Source organism: Nuphar pumila, chromosome 7 (genome assembly GCF_984573655.1).
Source record: "Nuphar pumila chromosome 7, dmNupPumi1.hap1.1, whole genome shotgun sequence".
Classification (NCBI taxonomy): Eukaryota; Viridiplantae; Streptophyta; class Magnoliopsida; order Nymphaeales; family Nymphaeaceae; genus Nuphar; species Nuphar pumila.
This window is the reverse complement of record NC_143255.1, coordinates 108,016,378-108,040,832: the sequence shown is the minus strand read 5'-3', so window position 1 is coordinate 108,040,832 and position 24,455 is coordinate 108,016,378. Positions and strand designations below refer to the sequence as shown.

At 37.7% G+C, this 24,455-nt stretch overlaps 1 protein-coding gene across 1 annotated transcript; it reads right to left on the bottom strand.

Moving 5' to 3' along the window:
* Window positions 1-15,793: 15,793 nt before the first annotated feature.
* Window positions 15,794-18,632, bottom strand: LOC149832838 (peroxidase 64-like). Its single transcript, XM_090012611.1, has 4 exons — window positions 18,429-18,632; window positions 17,901-18,089; window positions 17,458-17,620; window positions 15,794-16,342 (listed from the first exon to the last, which is right to left on the bottom strand). Exons 1-4 carry the CDS (start codon window positions 18,630-18,632, stop codon window positions 15,948-15,950), a joined length of 951 nt encoding a protein of 316 aa, XP_089868737.1. The 3' UTR covers window positions 15,794-15,947.
* Window positions 18,633-24,455: the final 5,823 nt, after the last annotated feature.

Here is a 24,455-nt window from a genome sequence, read left to right as displayed (position 1 = left end):
CCGATTTGCATTGTTTTTTTCACTTACCACGGGTGGCTGAGCACAAGCAGATTTCGTCGAGAAATATGCAAAAAACAATGTTTTAAAATGAAGTCACAAAAAAAAAAAACCGAGGCAAAATAAAACATTTTGCATAGGCCTTGAGAAGGCCAGTACCCAATGACCTACCGAAACCGCATGGGATCGACCCCCTACAGGAACACAGGGGGTCGACCCCCTGACAAAAACCGCAGGGGGTTGAGCCCTGCGTTTCGGTAGGGGAGTCGACCCCCCGCCGGAACATAGGGGGTTAACCCCCTGCCTTTTTGGCAGGGGGTCGGGGTTGATCCGCTGCCTGTTCCGGCAGGGAGTTAACCCCCTGCCTTTCCGGCAACGGGTTAACACCCTGCCTTTCCAACCCCTTGCCGGAACAGGGGTCGACCCATGCATGTTCCGACAGGGGGTTAACACCGTGCCTTTCCGGCAAGGGGTTAATCCCCTGCCTTTCCAGGCAGGGGGTTAACCCACCCTGTGCTGAAAAGGCAGGGGGTTAACCCCTGCCTGTTCCGGCAAGGGGTTAGCCGCCGTGCCGGAAAGGCATGGGGGTTAACCCTTAACTCTCTGCCTGTACAGGCAGGGGGTTAACCCTCTGCCTTTCTTCGGGCTAACGTCAGAAGCGGGCGTACCTTTCTTCGGGCGAACGGCGGAAGCCGCGACAGCGGGCGAACGACAAACGCCGGGAGCAACCGAACGACGAGCGGCGGGAGCGGGCGAACGGCGGGAGCAGAAGCAAGGAAAGAAGAAAAGGAAAAGAGGTTTGGGATTAGGTATATCGATAATTAGCGACAGATTAGCGATGGATTAATTCTGTCGCTACTCCGTCGTACACGAAATTTACGAACATAGCGACGAAATAAATTCCGTCACCCATTCCGCTGCAATATAGCGACGGAAATTTGTCAGTCGCAAATCCGTCGCTAATGAGCGACGGATTTGGCGGGGGGATACATTCTGTCGCTATTTTCGTAAATTTTATTAATTATAGCGACGGATATATTTCTCTCATTAATCCGTCGCTAATTAGCGACGGAATTATTCTGTCGCTAATTAGCGACAGAATTATTTCATCGCTAAATTCCGTTGCTAATCACCTATTTTCTTGTAGTAATTGTGCAAGAAATTATAAATGCGTTTCCAGAAGAACTTCCACCATATAGGGAAGTCGAGTTTCAGATCGATCTAGCTCTTGACATGACACCCATCGCTATTGAACCTTATAAGATGGGGCGTGCAGAGCTTAAAAAACTCAAAGATCAGTTGTAGGAGTTATTGGATGTTGGATTTATCCGACCAACGATGTTACCTTGGGGCACACCGATCTTGTTTATGAAAAAAAAGATGGGTCACTGCACATGTGCATCGACTACAAGAAATTGAATACAGTGATAGTAAAGAACAAGCATCCACTGCCAAGAATAGATAATTTATTTGATCAACTCTAAGGGGGCAGCCCATTTTCCTAAGTTGGATCTATGCTCAGGGTATCACTGGTTTTAAATTTAGGAGGAGAACATGGCTAAGATAACTTTTTACTCAAGATCTGGGCATTATGAATTTCTGGTCATGCCCTTTCGGTCTAACAAATGCCCCAGTTGCATTCATAGATTTAATGAATCAGATGTTCAAGTCATTTTTGGACAAGTTCATAGTGATATTCATCGATGATATTCTCATCTATTTAGCCAATAAAAAACATCATGCAAAATACTTGAGAATAGTTTTACAAATACTTAGAGAACATAAGCTATATGCTAAGTTCTCTAAGTGTGCGTTCTGGCTAGATCAAGTCTCATTTTTGGGACATACCATCAGTAAAAACGAAGTGATGGTGGACACAACAAAAGTGAAAGTAGTGATCAATTGGTCTACACCCAAGAATGCCACAAAAATTTGAAGTTTCTTGATATTAGTTGAGGCGCTTTGTTGAAGGATTTTCAATATTAGCAACTCTAATGACCAATCTAACAAAAAAGGATGCGAAGTTTGAGTGGAACGAGAAGTGTGAGCAAAGTTTTTAAGAAATTAAGAAGCGATTAACCACTGCAAACATTGTTAGTTCTACTTTCTTTTACTCACAGTTTTATTGTTTATAGTGATACATCACATAAGGGATTGAATTGTATCTTGATGCAGCATAGTTGGGTTATCACATACGCATCTCAACAATTAAAGGTGCACAAAATAAATTACTCAACTCAAGATCTAGAGTTAGCAATGGTAGTGTATGTACTCAAAATATGAAGACACTACTTATATGAAGAACAATTTGAGGTTCATATTGACCATTAAAGTTTAAAATATTTGTTCTCCTAAAACAAATTGAATAAATGGAAGAGGTGATAGCTTGAGCTACTCAAATATTATAATTTTGAATTAAAGTATCATATAAAAAAATAATATAGTGGTTGATGTACTTAGTTGAAAAGCAAAGTCAGCCACGAGACTATTTGTATCAAACCTGCTTGTCAGCATTGTGGAGCAAAAAGCAAAAGTGTAATGCCTACCAGGTCGAATGATGTTTGTCCAGACGACCTTAGGGTCTGAAATTTTGGATAAAATCAATGAGAAGCAACCCTTTGATCAAGAATTAGGAATCATATCAACAATATCTAAAGAAGAGGTTCTAGATTTCACAATGGATGACCAAGGTATTCTGATATTTCGAGATCGAGTATGTATTCCTAAGGACAAGAAACTGAAGAAACAACTTGTTGATGAAGCACATCATTCCAGGTACTTCATTCACCATGATAGTATAAAAATGTACAAGGACTTGAAAGACAACTTCTAGTGGAATGGAATGAAGAGCGATATTGCTGATTTTGTCAGTAGATGCCTTGTATATCAGCAAGTAAAGATCGAGCATCAGAGACCGGTTGGATTCTTACAACCACTACCAATTATAGTATAGAAGTGGATGAATATAATAATGAATTTTGTTATAGGATTTTCTAAGACAAAGGACGGATTGAATGCAATTTGGGCGATTATCGATAGATTGAAAAAGTCTGTGTATTTTCTTGCGTGCAAAACAATGTGTTCCTTCGAGTAGTTGACTCGTCCTTTTATTAGGGAGATAGTGAGATACAGACGCCATTGTATTCGACAAAGATTTGAAATTCACCTCCAAATTTTGGCAAAGCTTTAAAGAAGCAATGGGGATTCAATTGAAGATGAGTACAACCTTTCATCCTTCGATAGATAGACAATAAAAAAGGATCATGCAAAGGCTGAGTATATATTGTGAGCTTGTGCACTAGAGCATCATGACTCTTGGCACAAGATTCTGTCATTAATAGAATTTGCTTATAACAACAATTTTCAGCCTAGCATTGTTATGACTCCCTACGAAGCTTTATATGGAAGATATTGTAGAACACCTCTGTGTTGAGACTAAGTAGGTGAAAGAAAAACCTTAGGGCCTGAATTGGTTCGATAAATGGAAGAGTAGATCAAATCCATATGTTAAATACTCCTAACAGCTCAAAGTTATCAAAAAAGTTATGTAGATAAGAGGCGATGTGAGTTAGAGTTTGAGCAATGTGACCACATTTCCTTGAAGATATCACATTTTAAAGGGGTACTAAGGTTCGAAAAGAAAGAAAAAATAAGTCCAAGATATATTGGACCCTTCAAACTTTTGAAAAATATAGGGTCTACAACCTATTGGTTGGCATTACCCCTATCATTGTTTAGGATGCATAATGTATTTCATGTATCCATGTTAAGGAAGTACGTGACAGATCCTTCGCACATATTGGATACAGTCGAATCAGTGTTGGATTTCCAAGAAGACTTACGTATTAATGAAGAACCAATTGAGATCTTAGAATTCAAAGCGTATAAACTGAGAAAGAAGGTTGTTCCAATGGTTCTTGTAAGATGGAAGCATCACAACAAGAATGAAGCTATGTGGGAGAGTGAGGTAGACATTCACGTATAATTTTTCTATTTATTTTTTAGTAAGATTCAAGATGAATCGTCTTTTAAGGGAGGTAAAATTGTAATGTCGCCCAAGTGTGTTACACTCACCTGGAGCGGTTATAGGAGGAGAGGGTCGTTACCCCCTCTTCCTCTCTCACGAATGGAAAGTAGGGAGAAGGATAGTAGCAATGTATCTCTAAGGGGGGGTGATGAGCATTGCTCTTCACAATGCTCCTCACCCATGGCTATAAAAAGCCATGGGTCCCTTCTCTCCCCTATCAATTTCGGCAAAGTGGGGAGAGAGAAAGGAGACACCCAAAGAGGAAACAATGATTGAGAGGGAAGCGGACAAGAGAAGAATGTGCAGCGACAATAAAGAACGCCACCGTCGGCCAAGTAAACACCTCTTCCCCATTTCTTTGAAAAAAAAAGGGTGCCAGCAACCGCGTGGTTGCCATCGAATTATAGAGCCGCAAGGATAGGGAGGATCATGTCCCTGTCGCTCAGAGCAATGGTGAAGGCAGAGAGGTTCCCTCTGTCCTCACAACCGGCAACCAGCAGGTTGCCGGTGAAGGAAAAGAAAAGGGGGAAACAATAGGGGCAGGGGGCAAACCCTGTCGCCTGCCGTTCGCGGTGAGGAGGCGCAGAGGAGTCCGTCCCCTCTGCTCTTACCACCGACTTATTGACGATGGTCTGAGATTTAAAAAAAATTAAAAACACAAAATGTGAAGGTGCTGCTGCATTCAGATGGACATCAGAAGGGTGCCCTGCAGCAATCATTGGCATCCGTGAGGTCGCTGAAGGCAGCTGCACTGCGTGTTCAGATAGAAGATAGGGTCGACCCAAACGTCGGGCAGACTTGGTCTGCACTTAATAACAGATTGAGTTGGTTGTGTCACTCGGTCTGAGCATAACCCAGACCGAGCTGAGTCAACGAATGAAAAAGTGACTCAGTTTGGGTCTGCCCAGTTCGAGTCAGAAAAAAAATACCTTTGATAGACCGACAGACCAACTCAGTTTGGACAGACTGAGTCGGGTATGAGTATTTTTAGCAAATCGACTTGGTCTAAACAGACCGAGTAGGATCTAACTTAATGCGACAGATCGACTCAGTTTGAACAGACCGAGTCAGGTCTAATTTGCTTTTGGCAAACTGAATCGAGTTTGATTTCTTGGCAGACCGGCTCAGTTGGGATAGATCGAGCTAGATCCATATTTGAGGTAGACAGACTTAATTTGGACAAACTGAGTTAGATTTGCTTTCGGTGAATCGATGCAGTCCAGACCGAGTCGGCTAGGTTTTATAAAATATATAATGAATAAATAATATATATATGTGCGAGAGCGGATATGGACATGTACACGGAGAGGTGTGAAAATTGAGAAGGTCAACACCTCAATTTTTTCAATATGAGTTGCATCCAATTTGGATCCAAATCGAATCCAAATTTAGATTGGATCTTGTGTACATGTGAAAACCCCAAATTTTTCAAAAATTTGTAAAAATGACCTGTTTGCCCCTGACTCCATCTTCTGAGAAAATCAAAGCGATTTCAAAGCTAAATTTCAGTCATTCTTCAGATTTTCGGAATGAAATCCATATTGATATACTCAAAATTCAATTTCGAATCCAAACCCAGTGTTTTAAATCCAAATCTGAGCCCCGTTGTTCGATTTCTAAATTAAAATTACAAAAATACCAAAAAAAAGGGTTCTGAATTGCTCGGGCAGTTCATCCGGCACTCTGTTGGATCCCTAACTCTGTATTTCTCGATTCGAGGCTTTAAACCTCGAATATTTTCTAAAAATCCAGACATAAATCCGCTTTCTGAAGAAATTTTCTCAAAAATCGCCTTGAGTTCTCAGAAAAACTCCCTTTTGTAAATATTTTACAAAAACACAAAAAAATTAGTTTTGATCTTTGGTTTCTCGTAAAACTTTAGGATTTTATTCTAAAAATGCAAAAAAAGGGAAAAATAACACAAAAACCAAAAAATTTGGGAAAATTATGAGAAAAACGAATGAGTTTAAATCAATTTTGCTAAAAAAAATCATTTTAAAAACATTTTTTTATGAAAAACCTTTTGAAGGAGCCTCTTTTTGGAAAATTGAAAAAATCTTTCACGCATAAGCTTGGTTCTTTTTACGAAACCCTAAGCCCTCCTTTTTCTGCCAAACCCCTCTCCCTTTCGGCCTCCATTCTCAAAAACCTCCAGAACCTTCTCCTCCTGTTCAGTCGCTCGATCGCCATTGAGCCTCACCCTTTTCCTCTCTTTGCTTCGCCCATCGCGGAACCACCTTTTTTTTCCTCCGCCCATCTCCAACTGATTTTCTTCTCAAACTTTCCTCTTCCTCCTTAAAAGGAGGCACACAGGACTCCTTCGACTCATCGCTTTTCACCTCCCCACTTCTTCCTTCTGCTCGACGATCGCTTCTTCACCACCGCACCTCTCTTCTGTAACAGGAATCCGTCTTTCACCCTGTTTGCCTTCTCCCTTTTCAAGCTTTGAAGTTCTACAACGGCAAACAAGGAGTTTGATCTGAGAGTACCAGGCTTTCGGCAGAACTATGATCGGATCTCGCCCCTTTAACACCGATAATCACTTTCTCAAAAGTTCCTTGTTTCCCTCTTTCCTCCCTCTCGAGCTTCGCCTGCAAAAGTAGAAGAACGGTTTCTCAAGGTGACCCCCCCCCCCCCCTAGTTGTTCAAGAAGGATCCAAATCCCTACAGGAACCAGGTAAGAACCCCCTTTACATCTTTTGATTTTCCGTAAATGTCTTCATATATTGTGTCGATGTTCCGATTTTGGTGCTTATTCAGCCCTTTTCTTACTCTTTTCACACATCGATGGTGAGATCGACCTGCATATAGCAGGATCGATCCATCCAATGCTACAACAAGGAAAACGATCACGTTCCAACACCTTCTACCCCTTCTTTCATCATTTTTTTTCTTCTTTTTCTCTCTTTCTCTTTTTTTTCTTATTTTATTTTTTGTTCACTACCTTTTAGCATTTGATTTTGATGTTGGCAGCGTCGGATGGCCTTTGCTTGCTATATTTCAACTACTCGAGGCATTCCGCTCCATTATCTCATCATCCCTGTTTTCATGACTTATTGTGAATTTTTTAATTTACTCTTCTGTTTATACTGTTTTAGATTCAATATTCTTTATAGTTCATTCACATCATTCTCCAAATTTCCTGCATTCCTCTTTGGGGATTTGTTGATGAGTCCTCCACTGAAAATCGACTCAATACTGCCAAAGGGGGTTTCAACCATGTACCACTGCTACCTTGATAAGGCTGCGTTAAGACTTTTTCAGAAGTTTATTAACGTTGATAGGATCTATATGATGATAAGTTCATTTCTGAACAATGCCGAATCTCATGGTGCTTAACTGTGTCTTTGTGGCCCTCACATTTCATATATGGGCTTTTGTTGTCTCACTCTGCCGTGAAAGCATGAAGGTGGCAGAAGTCGGTCTGGGGTATGTCGAGCAGCAGAGACCAATCCGATCATGTCAATATGCACTTGCCTCATGGGCAAACTCAATGTTAGAAAATGTGAAATCAATGGTTGTGATCCTCTTTTGTTCAGGTCTACAAGGAAATAGCAAAAACCCGTCAGGTATGAAATTTCTTTTTTTTTTTCTTTATTGTTATACATCTATCCTTCTGCAAGTCAGCGCTAGCCATCACCTGCGCACCTCACGTTGTTGCACCGTATCACTCCACTCACCTGTCAATTATAGCAACACCACTTTGATATCCACCTCACTACACCCTCAATAGTTGCTGGCACTCATTTATGTTACCTGATGACTTATTTCCCTTGAATAATTTCCTTTTCAGGGCATCATTATATGGTGAAACAGAATCCAATTATTGAAATGCTTCTCTTTGTTGTATGATAACCTTAATTGTAAGTAAGCTTGTTTGTCCCCATAGATTCATATTAGTTTTAACTCCAGCATTGAGATTACTTTCTTTAGTGTTAAGTCAGTTGCTTTGGTTATAAACCACTCTAGATCACTACTATTTGCAAGCTTCATTGTGTTCGATATTCAAGACCTGTACTCACATTTAGAACCCTATCCCAGTCTAGGTAATATAGGCCAATAGTTTGCATTATCAGGACTGTTAGCAATAATATCTTATTTCTACATTTTCTGGATGTAATGTGTTAAATAGGAATTGTATTGGCTATATTCTGTAACAAAGATTCAACATATAGACGTGCATGACAATGGTTCCATTTCATTCTCCTTCTAAGAATATTAGTGACCATATAAGTAGTTAATACTAGAATTTAATTCAACTTCTTTTCATTGAGATGCAATCTATCCATTTACATTCTTTCTCTTTTTTTTTTATGAATTCTGCGTCTGCAGATTTCTGTTGCCAAACATATATCTGATTGCTAATTGGTGGCTATTCTTTCTATCATTGCTTTAATCCAGTTAATTGGGATATATATATATATATATATATATATATATATATACATTTATATATTTACACAAGTTCAGTATGTTACACTCCATATACTAGTTTCAGAAGGTTGCTTTATATCACCCAGAATATTGAAGAAAAGCAGGGATATGATTATAACAACTGTTATATGATGTCAAATGTGCAACTGAAAGCTCAACTAGTAAGAGTAGAACAAATGAAGATGAAATTTCTGGTAGGAGGGTGGTTGTTTCAGTATGTTCAGCTGCCATTTCTGTATCCTCGATTTCACCTCCACCTATTATCCAACACTATACAGCAGCATTGCTGCCACCCTTTTGCAGAAAATTCTCCACACCCAGCTCATCCCCATCACTAATCTGCACTGTTGCACCGGTAGCAGTCCTTCGTTACCCCTTTCATGTTGCCACCACTATCTGTGACTGCATCCACTTCATCCATTAAACCCACCTTCTCTCACTGCTACATCTACTCACATATAGCCACCACCATTCATATCCACAGCAGTTGCTGTAATTTCCTACAGCCACCTTCACAGCACCATTGCTGCGATTCATCATGTTTTCATGATCATGCCAAGTGCCACAACAGTATGCTGTTCACAATAAATCCCCATTTGTCCTTGTCTATATCATTTGTCCTTTGTTGTGTTTCCCTGCAAACAGCACCATCAATACCCATCCACCACACCATTGCCTAAATTAGGTAGTCCTGCTGCAAACAGTATTGTAGTAGTACCCAAAACCTGTTATCAGGCACCTTACTTCCCCAGCCTTCACCATTACTGCACATATGCCATATACATTCATTAGATGGTCATTGTTGTACCCTACATATAGCAGTGCATCCATGAGTTACATCTCTTCAGCAGATTTCATTATATTAGTACTAAGCATTTACTTCCCTCATGTTTATCTCACTGACATTATTGTACAAAGCATACATCTTATTAGCTGTATACCTATAAATTTCCTTTTAAATTATTATTTCCATGAGTATACCTGAGTGTTTTATTAGTTAGGCTCAATGTAATGTAAACTATCTTCTACATGTATCTTTTATACGGTACTAATCCTGTTTTGCAGAAAATATGCAGTGTTACCCTCCTTCTGAGATTAGAAGCCTTGTAATTACAATTGATGTAATAGTTAGATGCTAAATGAGAATTTACATTTCCTGCTTTAGGTAGAATGAATGAGCATTGTAAATGTCATGAATTGCTTGTTTTCATGCATTTTTGCCTTTATTTCTTAAATTCTCACAATGGTGAAACACGAATGGCACGTGCACCATTTCGTAAGAGGTAATTAATCCTAAGTTGATGATTTACATCAATGGCCATAGTCAGGATGTAAACAAGACTTAGTGTTTTTATCTTTTACAAAATAACACTGGATCCACACTGGATCCTTTTTCAAAAATCACCATATTTTCTTTAAATATTTTCCTCTTTTATCAGAATTTAATTTAAAATTAATTCAACATATATACCAATGGCCATAGTCAGGGTATATTGAGAATTAACTTCATTTTAAATTCTATAAAAGCACCAAAAATGTATTTCTCTCTTCACTTGAATTTAAATGTGGTTATTATATAATATATTCAATGACCATAGTCAGGGATATATTATATCTTCAACCCCATTTTTAATTTACTTAAAGAATGAAATAGCTTTTCAAAAACCAATTTCAAAATTCTTTAAGTTCATTCATCATTCAGGATAGAATTGCATCATATTTTCAAAATTCTTTTCAAAAACCCAAGTGATTTTGAACATCTTTTCTTCAATTTCTACTTCAAACTCATCAATTCTATCTCTTCTTCAAAGTTCAAATTTTGACTTTGAAACCAAATTCAAAGTTCGATTTAACTTCGATTCATTTTCTAAATTCCAAATTCAAGTTTCAAATTCAAAGTCCAATTCGACTTTGAAATTCATTCTCAAATCAATTTTGAAAATTCCAAAAATCCAAAGTTAGATCCTAATCTCAACTTGGATCCAGATTTTTAAATATCAATCTCCATCTTTTGGATCTTAGACTTCAGATCCAAAATCCATTTTAGGATCCAGATTCCAATTCTACTTTGGATCTCAGATTTCAAATCCAAATCCATTCTAGGATCCAGAACCCAATTCTACTTTGGATCTCAGACTTCAGATCTAATTCCATTCTAGGATCCAGAACCCAATTCTACTTTGGATCTCAGACTTCAGATCCAATTCCATTCTAGGATCCAGAACCCAATTTCCCTTCGGATCTCAGATCTTAGATCCAATTCCATTCAAAAATCAAAATCCAATTTCATCTTGGATCCCATAATTCAGATCCAATTCCCACTTCGGATTCTAAATCCAGAATTCGATTTTAAATCTCAACTCTAATTTAGAATCCAGACTTTGGATTCAGATTCCATCTTGAATTCCAACTTTCAAATCAATTCTATTTCTCAAATTCTATTTTTTCCCACATTTCATTTTTTTCAAAAGTTAGAATCCAATTCCATTTCATCGTTATTCTGATTCAAAGTCCATTTATGACTTTGGGATTTCCTTCTTCTCCCTTTATCTCAATTTCAAAATCTTTTCCCTCAAGATCAAGATTTATTCTCAAACTCTGATTATTCCAAAAACTTAGAACTTTAAATCTCAAGTTCTAAGTTAGAAACCATTTCTTCATTCTATCATCAGATTCAAGAAACACTTGAAAAATTTCAAATTGTTTTCAAAAAGAGCATACATCTTTGCATTTCATAAGCATGATTATTTGTGCATTTAGACTTAGACTAAATTCTTAGATAATTTCTTAGCAAAGCAAAAAACATGAATTCGACCCTTGGTTCGATTACCCCTGGTAAAGGCGCCAGGAACGGTCGAACCTCGTACCGACGAGCGGATCCCATCTCCCAATTTTCCCGCAAACATTTCAAAACAGAGGTGAGTTATTTTCTCAAATATTTTCAAATTAAGGTCAAGTGAGACCCCGCGAAAGAATTCCTCTTCTCTTCTTTTCTCTTCTCTCTCTTTTATTTTTCTCCCTTCAAAAAGGAGGAAAATAGAGGTTAGAAAAGGAAAAGAGAAGGAAGAGAGAGAAAGATACAAGAGGAAAAATTTTGCGATGATCACAATACATCAAGTAGATCCAAAATAAACTAGATCCAATTGGGTTTAGCCCAAATCCAAATATTTTTCATAGTTGATGCCATACTTGTGACAATCCATCACAAAAAGGTTTGGTTCGGGTGTACCAGATCCAAGATCTAGTCTGGTTTATAGTACTTAAACGATCTGCTTTGGAATAAGAGTGGATCTGGATCCAGAATTCAATCGAAAGATCTAGTTAAACTAAATTTGAACTATAGTTAATGTGAATTAGGTATGGTGTAAAGACAAAATAAATCAAGAAAAAAATATATGAACCCAAGGATGGTCGAAGAGTAAAAAGATAATTTTTCCTCGAAATACTCAATTAATAAATGAGGCATAACTTTTCACCCCGATGTCAGATTCAAGTGATTTTTAGATCCTTGGATTCTTCTCTTAGAGTATGATTCATTAACAAGAGATATGATGACAAACTCTTAAAGAACAGAGTCAAAGTTTGGCATTAAAGCTTAGGTATATTTTCCTAATTTTTCATAAAGACAAGACTTCAATTGATGATACACAATATTTGTCTATTTTAGATCAGAGCTTGCTAGAAGACTAAGGTAATTTTTTAGAATTAGAATTTAAACATTTGAGGTAAGTAAACATTTACAAAATTCTCTTTAGTTAAATAAAATACATTCTAATTAGTTTAGACATCCTTCAATGTGATTCCATGTGTTTTAAATATGCTAGTTTTATCTTATTTTGAATAGAACAACTATTTAGCATGCTTAAGAATCCATAACCTCGATGTTCAGTATGATGCTTAATTATGATGATACATGTTACATGTTTCTTGATTTATGACATAATTTAAATTATGAATGTATCCAATGTGGAGATAATCAAGACATTACTATATATAAAAGATTGATGTATGACTTTGAGAAATGAGTGTAGAGTTCCAGAGTTCTGGGATAGGATTTGTCTTAAGAATGTCACACGTATGCCTTGGGAGGGGCATTGTAAGTATCGTGACTTATTGAGTTGACTCTGTAGTGGAATGTTATCCTTAAATATATGACATGTGTATACGTATTAAAAGTCGTTAGTAGACATAGATTGATGATTGTATAAGATACTAACTTTAAGAAATGAAAGTTAAAAGAATAAGTTTCATAGGGTAGCCACACATAGCATGATAAGTAACTCTACTAGGTGAGGCATGGTCTAGGTATTATTTGTAATGTGTACCTCAATCGTACCTTGGGATTTGCTCAGAAGTTTCTAAGTGATCGTTAGGGGCTAAAACATTGCCCACTAGACACATGTAGAATGTTGCATGAACCACAAAACTTTGGATGCAAGTAAAGCTTCTTGATACCTTGGGGGCAGGTATAGCTCCTTGAGTACCTTAGGGGCAGGTATAGACTCTCAAGCTCTTAGGCTAGCTACTGATGAACACTTTGTGGCACTCGGTGAGCAGCTGCATCACTTGTGTTCATATTCTGGTCTGATTTGGACTATGTTGTTGTAAGTGGTTCATATGTCTAGCCAATGCCTTAGACTCTGAGTTGTCTACATAGGTTGCTACACCCAATAAATCTATTTTCGAAATAGCCGATTAGAGTAGAATGAGAATGTTTTCTTTGAGAATGATGATAGAGAACGGTAAAACGGGTAATATTTATAAACATGTTTCCGTGGTTAGCAAACTAAACTAAGATTAGGAGCTTAGAGCTCACTATAGTTGTAACAGTTATGTCTAATTTGTAAATATAAACTTAATAAGTTGTAGACTCTTGGTTACAATTGTAGGTTCAGGGATTGTTGCCAATAGAAAGAACTAATCGTGAACTTTGGACTCAGCTACTACCTGACTTCACAACATTTGAACTATTTTTTATTTTACATTCTGTATTTATTCTACTTATGTACTTGTAATACTTTTTGGATGGTAACAGTTATTGTCAATGGTGGTATTGACCTTCATTTATTATAAAAAAAAAACTTCTGGCATGGTTTTGAAGTTAATTTGGTAATTTTCCTTTGAGAACAAATGTCTAGGAGCCCAGGCTTAAGAGGCCCTGGTTTTGGTCGTTACAATTGAACAGGAAAAGGAATTGCCCGCCGAAGCACAACTCTCCCTCTCAAGCATCCCACCAGAATTTCATGCTCTCTTCGTTTGTAACTTGATTTTTTTTTTAAAGAACTGTAACTTGAATTCTCGAGCCTACAAAAAAGATCGAGAGTACTTGTAATAAGCTTTTCCACATTCCCAACCCTCTTCTCCACCTCGTGTCCTCCCTCCATTACTAAGGCCATCCTTGCAATTTGTATTTTGATCTGATAAGCCCAACAATCATGGAGTCTTCAGAACAAAAGACCCACCACCACTTGGTGAGTAAAGCCCCATTAAACCTCCTAAGGTTCCTTATCCCCAACCCCCAAATTCATGCAGTGTCGCAATAATCTCCCATCTAGCTAGTGACTTCATTTTATCACCTACCCATCTTTGGCAGATAAAGTTGTGTAATTTTAAACAAACTTTTATACACATGTTTAGGCTTTAGAGGTAGAATCATAATATGTAAGAACATACCAGACTAGAACAATGCATCCAGTGGACAGAGAGATGTCTGTATCACAACCCAATCAATCTAATGCTTTAGCAACAAAGACTAACAAACACGAAAAGAATCCTATGATGATCCTAACTGTCCAACTAATGCATCTTGACAGTTGGATTAGTCTACCTTACTGGTGATTATGTGATATTAGATTAATCCACACCGATGATGGAGGGCAAGGATTGACTTTGGATGTATCCCATCATCTCTCTCTCTCTTGCTTAGCAGGAAAGAGAGAGACAATTCTCGAACAGATGAAACGATGGTTGCCGTCAGAAAAGGAAACGGTTCCCTTGGAGGTCCGAGCTTAAGGCCGTGTTTGTGTGTGATAGATAGCCATTTTACACACTAGAGGTGGGTTTTCCACGAAAATGGTTCCTGGGGGAGGGGTTGGTCCGATTTAATTTTTGCAGCAATGAAATCCATCAAAAGGGGGTGCTGCGGCACCCATTCCATAACATCTTTATGAAAACGGGTGGTCATGTTAATCCAAGTGTTGTTTCTTAGTAAATCGACCATGCCGAACACATCTGTACGGTCAAATTTAAGTAACACATGGGAAAAACCCTTTGAAAGCCTGATAGGGTGCGTGTATATATATATATATATAGTATTGCGCTTGTTCTGGCACGTTTTTTCGTTTTGGCTCATTGGGGCCTTCAAAAAAGCATAGTTTTTGTGTTTTTTTTCTCACATATCTAACACCGTAGATGAGATCTATAAGTTTTGTTTAGTGGGAACCGGCTTTTGGATCACCGGAATCTGACCTGAATATAGGTTTTTTTGGTAATCCTAAATCAATGGTTATGAAGGCATCAATTTTTCTGGTTCATAAAAATACAAATTTTTTGTGGAAAAAACATGATCCAAGAGATGATTCTCACTAAATCAAGCATGATAAACACATCTAATGGTTCAGATCTTTCATCAAACACTTCAAGCTGTGGGGCCTAACATGGCAAAATGAGAAAAGCGGGCCTAATATGTTAAATTCTCTCACATATATATATATATATATATATATATATATATATATATATATATATATATATATATATATATATATAGTGAGTGGTAGCTGCCTAACCACTCTTTAAGCCTCTACCTGGCTTTGGAAGGATTTTTCTTATGCTTTCTAAAATCTGATCATCGAAATGTGATCTACATGCGTGATTTTATAGGAATCGACTCTTGGATCATCCGATTATGACACCTAATTAGTTTTTTATAAAATTTAAAAATCAATGGTTTACAATTTTCAAAAATATTCAATACTTAAAAATCATCTTTTTTATTGAAAAAACATGATGCAAGTTTCATTTCTTAGTGAATCAACAATGCCAAATACATCTGGGTCAGATTTGCAAAAAAAAAAAACTCAAAACCCTTATTCACTGGTAGGAGCCTGACAGTCAGGCTCAAAAGTGCTCAGTCAGCTACCACTTTTCCTATATATATATATATATATATATATATATATATATATATATATATATATATATATATATATATATATATATATATATATATAGGCACACTTGACAATTTATAACTTGGAAAATTCATGCAAGCTTTATTTATCCTTGTTTTGTTTGTCAAAAGCACAAATAAGTTCACTTTGGATTACACCCTCTACCACAAATCCAGACAGCAAAATCTTCTACCCTCATTCACTCGCACAACATTGTGGATGATTCAAGAACCGATCGACCTCACACTATTAAACTTTGACACCACTCATCCAACAATCACAAGTAACAATTAATCAAATAAAATCGAATAATGGTTCTACCTCACAAACCTGCAGTCCAACCTCACCTCGCCATCCCCAGCCAGGCTGCTCATCTTGAGCATGGATTTCACAAAAGCCTTCTCAAAGTCCCCTTGTGAATTGGCAAACTTGCCCACAAGGCCTTTGGTTTTGCCGTTGGAGAGCAGGGCTTGGTCAGAAGAGAAGAGGCCCTTCCCCTCCAGCAGTTGCTTGTAGTACATGTTGTCGAACACTGAAGCAGTTGAGTCCATGGTTGACCCTGCACTCCTCACCTTGTTATGCTTGGGGCATGTCTTCTTCAGGCTCACAGCAAGGGTCGATGCCATGGTGGGATCCACATCATGGACCGAGTTGAACTTATGGATCCTCTTTTGGAATGATGAACAATGGGAGAACCCAAGTGTATGCCCACCTGCATTTACCCACAAGGGTGTGCTTTATCATGGTAACTTCTTTTTTTTTATTGTTTATTCTGGTAACATTTGGCAAATTTGTTCCCCCTATCCCTTATGTCATCCCTATCTTCATACCCCTTCTTGGGATCTCATCGATGCAAATTTTTTTGATCGAACCGGACTCCATAGATGTGATCTACATCCTTCATTTATTTAAGATCGTCATTTAAATTGCTGAAGTCAACTTGTGCTCAGGATTTTTTGGTGATTCAAAATTCAACGATGCAACATTTTGTGATTTAAAAAAATCATATTTTCAACAAAGAAATGTGATCCAAGGGTCTATCCTTATTAAATCGACCATGCTGAATCCATCTATGAGGTCAGGTCTCATCAAAACAACTTGCATCATAAGATTTAAGAGGGTATGAAGATGGGGGATGACATACGGGATGAGTGGAACCCGACACAACTTTTGGTGGTTGGTAAAAAAAACAAAAGAAAGAAAGAAAGATCTATGACTAGATTCAGAAACAGATGCACCTCTTAGTGGAATCAGCCCCATGGAGATCACCAAGATGCTTATCAAATAACATTCAATTATCAAGATGCTCATATATATGTACGTGGCGCATGAGCCAGGCTCGAGCAGAGCCTGGACTTGAAGACTTGGCTTGATGCAAAATATAGAGGGCTCGAGCCCAAGCCAAGCTTGAACAGCCTTTAACTTTGAGGGGGCAAGATTCGAAATCACCACCTCTTGGTAAATGAAAAACTTGGTGCCTGGGCTCGGCTCATTTTACCATTTCAGCCGAGCCCGTGCCATGCTTAAACAAGCCGAACCCCAGATCGGGCTGAGATTTGTAAAGGCATAGATGTGCATTCGTCTTAAGGTGAGTTCGATCTGACTACGTATGTATGGATGATGTTCAGCCTCTGAGGAGGCTTCATTTCAAATTAGTGTCCCAAGTCCCAACTAACTAACTTGGTCTCTTGAATCTATGAGGCTCTAGTGAACTTGGTTAGCCACATTTGTCAAGGCTGTTCAAACTCAAACTTTGGTACCATGTTCATAATCAGGGAGGTTAATAAGCGTGACTTATATTAATTATCTTTACTAAATTATTGTCACCTGAGAGTGCCACTAAATCATCAATTGAAAGGCCCCTGAGAGAGAAGCTCTGGTTCAGTTGAGAGAGGTTGAATGTAGGAACCGGTAATAATTTAGTTTCAGCGGCTTTGGAAATTCTTCCATCTTTCCTTCCTTTGGGCACCTCCCAAGTTGGTCCTCCAGACTAAAAGAGAAGCAAAAGATGAAACAAACATTATCAACTGTTGTTTCCCACTGAAATAACAAAAACCAAATATTATAACTTCATTAAAATCTATGGTAAATTAATGACACCGACATATTCCACTCCTACAATACAATGCAGCTCATGAATGGCAACTAGTAGAACAATCAATTTCCAACAATGACCTATGTACAACAAAGTCGAAACCAGATCTTTTCGTCGAATATTATGAACAAATTAAGTTCCAATTTGGTCTGATGAAATTGGTGTCACTACTTACAAGTAGCACTGCATCCCGAGCAGCAAGTGCAAGAATATCAGCACAAGAAACAACACCCGGACACTCGGCTTCCAGCTTCTTCTTAGCAGCATCAATAACATAGAACGCATGCAAAGAGATGTTGGGTGGCCCGTCTTTCTCAGCAGTGTTGGTCTTAGTAGAATTCAGCAACACAGATCCATCACAGCCCTGAAAGAGAACTCAAGTCAATCAGATAATCTAAACAAACACATTAAGAACTCAAGGCTCAAAACTTGGTACACTGGTCCAAGGGCTAGTCAAGTGAAATTTTGTGGATGGTTAGACCTATTTTTCCATGTTATCAGACTTCACTTTATGAAACAACCATGAATCTCTGTAGGCACTCAGGCTGATCGAGTTTAAAACCTCTAAATGTGATAGGAGTAACTTGACTCCATTGGCATTGCGGTAGATTTGAAAAGTCCGTGTAGCTGGAACAGTTTGGTCAATTTTTAAATGGGCGTAGCTCAAGTCTATTACAAATATAAGAGAGAGAGAGAGAGAGACCCTGATGAAACAGTCGTGGAAGTGCATCCGGAGGAGTGCAGCTGGAACAGTTTGGTCACGATTCATGGCCTTCTTGACAGTTTTTGCGACAATGGAATCAACCTTTGGGCATGATTTGTCATAGTAATCTGTGCTTAGTGAGCCAGCTACAGAAACAACAATGGACAATACCACAAGAAAATGAACAAGTACCACAGCCCCCATCTCTCTCTCTCTCTCTCTCTCTCTCTCTCTCTCTCTGAATGCTTAATGTTGATGTGAAGAGCTAAGACAGGGCCTCAGGATATATATAGAAGGGGAAAGATTTGAGAAAAAAGTATTTGGAGGGAACAAATTTTGAGTTCATTTGTTTCTTTCTCATTAAACTTACTTTCATGGAATTCTTTAATTTGTAAGGTAAAGGAACATGGAGCCTTTAAGACTAAGAAATATAGTAAAGAACTTGCTTGGTATTTGATAGTTTGAACGGATTGGTTAGTAGAGTGGTTCAATCATGTTGGAGGGATATTCATTTCGTAAAATGAACTAAATTAAGCAGCACTTCAAATTGTCTTGATTGGACTTCTCTATCTAATAGATATGCACTTGGGTGAGAGGGAGGTAAGCAAGATATAGTTTTATTGGGATAAGTCTTTGGTGCCGATGTGCATACAGTATCAATGTGTTCAATCTTACCTCATGCATTTTTAAGTGGATGGGACTATACAAATAGGCTTAGTTACAAATGATGCTTTAATCAAACAGTTTGGATGCAGAAGTCTTTTTTTCAATTATATTTTGGTGCAATATGGACCAATTTTCGGCTGTGCACATCCACATCAAAGATGCAACCATTTTGTTGTGGACAGTTAAACATCCATCCATATTTATTGTATGCATATGCGTAAAATCAAAGTCAGTCCCAGTTTCTTAGAACCAAGTATTAATCCTAATTTTTTATGGATCCAAAGTTGGCCCGGAGTTGTAGGGGTGGCCCCCTACCCGTAAGGTGGGGGTTCGTGTGACTGTTTTTCTCCTTTTATTTTTTTGTGTTTCTTTCTTCGATCTATCTATCGGTAGGTCAAAGGGCCGTTTCCTAACAGGCAAAAGGCGGTTGAGATCGCCAACCAGGCGTGCCCATCCATCTCTAACCATCATTTGAAATAGGATGGGTTCCATCATACATTCAATCATAGCCATCCAATCAATGGCTAAATAGTTCTAGCTGGATGGCTACGATTGAATGTACGATGAAACCCATCCTATTTCAAATGATCGGATCCGTTTCCCTGCAAATGTTATGATGGATCTAATTATCTTTGGCTTTTGGTAATTTATGCTAGTTTCTTTGATGTAAACAGACGGCTTTGAACTGTATAAATCACAGTTTAATGTCAATAATGATATATATATATATATGAGCTTACTCAAAATTTCACTTGGTGCACTCTTGATTAGCTTTCACGTAGGGATGTCAACGGTTTGAATCTAAGCATTTCCAAATTCGATTTATTTTTTTTCTAACCATGAGAGCAATGAAAGCACACAGGAAAGCTTTCATGGTAGAAAAATAGGAAAAAATTGCTCTCTAACCTGACGGCGAATTCGAAAAGCAAGTCTTGAATTTCTTTGTTGCCGCGGGCAACGTCGTTCAAGTTGTCTCCTCAAAATCTCCTTCATTGTTGCATTAATTTCATTAATACGATACAATGAACTTTTATATACAACTGAACCAATACCCTCGACAAATGGGTTGGAGTATGCTAGGTCTAAAATCATTCTTGGGAATGTGGACGATACCATTTACGACTAATTGGATATTGGCTAAACCGATTCTGATCAGTGTTTTACATATGTAAACTTATTCAGATATCCACCAAACTCGAATATTTATCACATTCGGGTGCAAAAAATCAATAGTACTCTCTTTGTAAAATGGTACCATCTTCGAAATGCCTTACACCAATTTGCCAAAACTCTCTCCACATCCAAAATTTCAATTCTTGACTCTTTTAGGCCATTTTTATTTTTTGCATAGGTGAACCGCCTGATGTTTCCGTGATAGATGCACACATTGTTCGAATGTCACAACATCTCAATAAAAAAGTGATTTGCATGAACATTTCTTAGACCTGATGAAATTCACATAAAAGAATTTGCTAACCTGGCTAAGTTGAATCCTAGAAAAGAAGATTCACATATCAAATGTGCATCTTCTAAAGTTCACAAGCCCTATGCAAACCTTTTAAAATTGAAAAAGTTCTAGCTCAACAGATTCACTCTATACATACGTGGCAGTCATATCATTCACACAAGCATCATGTGAACCTCTTTTAACTAAAAAAATGCTTAAAGTCAAGACGTACATTCACAAATATATGTTAGACCTTTGCAAATTTGTATTATGAATGTCTCTAAACTTTGATCATTTTTATTTGAACTTTGCAAGTTTGTGTCACCTATTTGTGGATGTCACGATTTTTGCGCACATAATATGCAAACCTCCTTTAACTAAAATTGCATAAGTCTAGACGTACGTTTGAAAGTGTGTGTTTTTATTTTCGTAAATATGTATTGTGAATGTCCTTATCTTCGCTTGTCATCTGATTCAAGTTCGGCTGGTTTGTGTCATTCATTTACGGTCGTTCCCTACCTTCACCCATATAACATTTGGACCTCCTTAACTAAAATCACATAAAGTCTAGATCCACAAAAATCAAACATTCGCACAAGTCCTATATTCGCAAGATTTATATGTAAGACAACTGCTAATTCAAAACAAATATAATTAAAATATGAATGTCCTTGCCTGTTGTATTGGCGCACCCTTGGAGGTAGCGCTAGTGTAAAATGTGTTCTATTGGCGCAAATATTGACTTGTGTCACAAAAAAGGCTTACCAATAAAACTTATTTTAACAACAAAAAAAAAGTCATGGGAAACCAAACCAGGGGCATTCGAATACAAGAGGAGGAGGCAGGATGGAGTTTGTTAGAGCAAACGTCTTCCTGTCACATAGCCTCATCACCCCCGAGATCTTCAACGTTGTCCATGATGCCCTCCGATCCAACGGCGCCCTCGTCACCCTCTGTTGCGACCTCTTCTGCAACTCCTCCAGCGACTGCCATGCCACCTACTCAAAAAACTTTTCACTGACACAAAAGTCGCATCAATGAAAACTGGTTTGCTGGTGCCAAAATTGCACCAGTCAAAGTCTTTTTCATTGGAAAATGTAAATTATGCTAGAAAAAGCTTTACTTGCAAAGCTTTTACTGGCGCAATTGTTGCCCCAGTAAAGGGTTTTATTGGTGCAAAGGTTGCACCAGTAAAACTATTATTTCTTGCAGTGAATGTCTTCCACACATTTGTGGATGACCTCCTGATGTTTGCGAGAAGACTTGCAAATATCCTATGTATATGCAAAACTTCTAAGCTCAGTTGCGAACATTTTGAATTTGCATATTCAACATGTATTCACAAATATTTTCATGACGATTTTTAGAATCTCTTCATCCTCGCTTGTTACATTTATGAACCATTGCACAAGCATTGAATGTGATGCTTTATATATATAAAAGCTTTGTTTCGTATATAAGGACTATTTTTTGCATAAAATTGGACTTCTTAGCTAGGGTTTTGTGATCCCCAACCCGTTTCTCTCGCCAAGTTTATTTAACGAGGTGTCATTTTTTTTGCCTTATCTGTGTCATGTGGCGACACATCATGTGAGTTTTTTAGCGTTCGACACATAATCAACTATAAGATATCCCGGTAAGCACAAATTTCACTCTTTGTAACAGTTAAATTAATTATTTTTTGAAATAGTGGCATGAATCAGTTATTTTGTAAAACATAACATAGTTCTCAAGTTATTTTCGCATATCTAATCACATACTCTATTTTTTTGTTTAATTAAATTTCATGTGAGTCTCTTTTGCCCATTTTTTTTCTTAATTTTGTATGCTTCATTCCTCAAATTTAGGTGTATATCTTGTTTTATAAAGATGACCAAGGAACAAATGTTTAAGTTATTTTTATATTTTTAATATTATATTTTGTTTCTTTTATATAATTAAAATTTATGTGAGTTTCCTTTGCCCTCCTATTTACCTCTATTATCTAATTTTTTTGTACAGAAAATTGTTCATCTGTTATTATACAGATGATGAGTGAAAAAACTGTCATTGGGACATCAACACCTATTGATGAATCAGAGAAAGATGTAAGATATGTAAATGTTACAAAAAGGTTATTTGAATTTGCTCTTTCTGTCATAAATCTTGTGAAATATATTAAAGTTGCTTTCTCTTGAATACTAGTTTTTTCAGAAATAATACCCATAAGTTGATGGTTCATGCTTTGAGGTACCGAAGAGGGTTGATACATCTATAGACAAGGAACATGCTCTATGGCCAAGAGCATGGGTTTTTGATATAATTCATAAAAAAATGCAGCAATAATAAGACGAAGTCAAGATTGTTGTGATCAAATAAGAAGACTCAACTATATTCACTAAAAAAGAAGGGTTTAGTAAGTAAAATTCTTGATGCAAAAAAGGTTGATGTGTTTGTATCTCCAATAATGTCTCTCGTCTAGGAAGCATCTAAAGAGGAGGATGTTAGTAAATAGTTAGCGGTTAAAAATTGTAAGGAGCTATTGACTTTGGATTCTTCGATAATTGCTAACCTACGGGTTCGACTGAAGGAAGCAGGAGAAGTAACCAAGAATGGGGTCCGATTATTTATCTGTGTCAAACCTGTGAGATCCAAACAAGCATTCAGAGCTGGGTATGATTTGTGAAATTTCATACCTCACCTTGGTCCAACCTAAGCTCCAACTAAAATATGTATTTTTTAATGTAAAATATATTAACAATTAGTATTTTAGGGGTCTTCTCTGAGTCTGGTTTACGTTATGATATGGGCCGCAGGTGTGGTTTTGCATTAGGTTGGTTCCAGGACCCAGTACCCGCACCATAAAATCGGATCTGAGTTCAGATCAAAACCCATCAAACCATGTGCCAATTTCTAGAGATTGAATGACACTGTTATGAATGGTAAAGTTGCTCCATTTAAGCCAACGAATCAAGGTTTTGAATCCCATCAACTAGTTGTTGACTATCAAAAAAATATAATTAAAAGAAAAAGTGGTAATGGCAGCAACAGTAGCTACAATAGTAATATATAACGGTAAAGAAAATTGTTAGAATTTTCTAGGCGGCTAGGCTACTGTCTTTTGCTTAGATAAAATACTATACATATTTATTACCATTAATTCAATGAATTAATTTTTAATAAATTTAATCTTGCTTCCTTTTGGTTCATAGATGTGTTTTACAAAATCACAAGTCTGCATGTGGTCGGCCACTGCTTTAATTATCATGGTTGGGGCACCTAAGGCTGGATGGTCACCAGTAGGGATGCATAACGAGCCGAGCTAGCTCAGGCTCAATTACCCATTTAAGTTTGGTTTGGAGCTCGTTCATGCCTTAAATGAGTTGAGCTTGTACATGGCTCTGAGCAAACGAGCCATGCTTCATCGGCTTACTAATAAGGCTCAGATAAAAGTATATATAGAGTATGCTTGCAAAATTAAACCAAGAAGTCATTTTTTGCATAACGGGTAGGGGATCAAATCTCACCTTTTCAAAACTCTTTACGTTTTTTTAGAAAACCATTCAAGCTGGGCTCGGCTCAAGCTCAGAAGCAAGCTGAGTCTCGAAACTTGAGCCAAGTCTCAGAACTTGAGCTGAGCTTGGATAGGGGCATTTTGAAATGAGTTGAGTTCGAATAGCCCAGGCTCGGCTCAAACCTGGCTCATGTGCATCCCTAGTCATGTGCTTAACCTAGAGTTTTACCTTGCAAGAAAGCGAGTTCATTAAGTGACCCATTAAGCGAATCCATTATCAGCATATGAGTACTACTAATATTTCATAATAGTGTATAATTAAGAAGCATGGAAAGATTTTTAATTGACCTCTTGCGACAGCCAAACCTTCAGCTCACTTCATAGTATATGATCCGGACCGCCATGTATAGCTTGTTTTCAG

Coding starts and splice junctions, on each gene's coding strand:
- LOC149832838 (XM_090012611.1), bottom strand. CDS start 18,632: ATGGGGGCTGTGGTACTTGTTCATTTTCTTGTGGTATTGTCCATTGTT. Junction 18,090..18,428: donor TCCACGACTGTTTCATCAGG/GTCTCTCTCTCT, acceptor GTTCTCTTTCAG/GGCTGTGATGGATCTGTGTT. Junction 16,343..17,457: donor TGATTTAGTGGCACTCTCAG/GTGACAATAATT, acceptor GGGTAAATGCAG/GTGGGCATACACTTGGGTTC.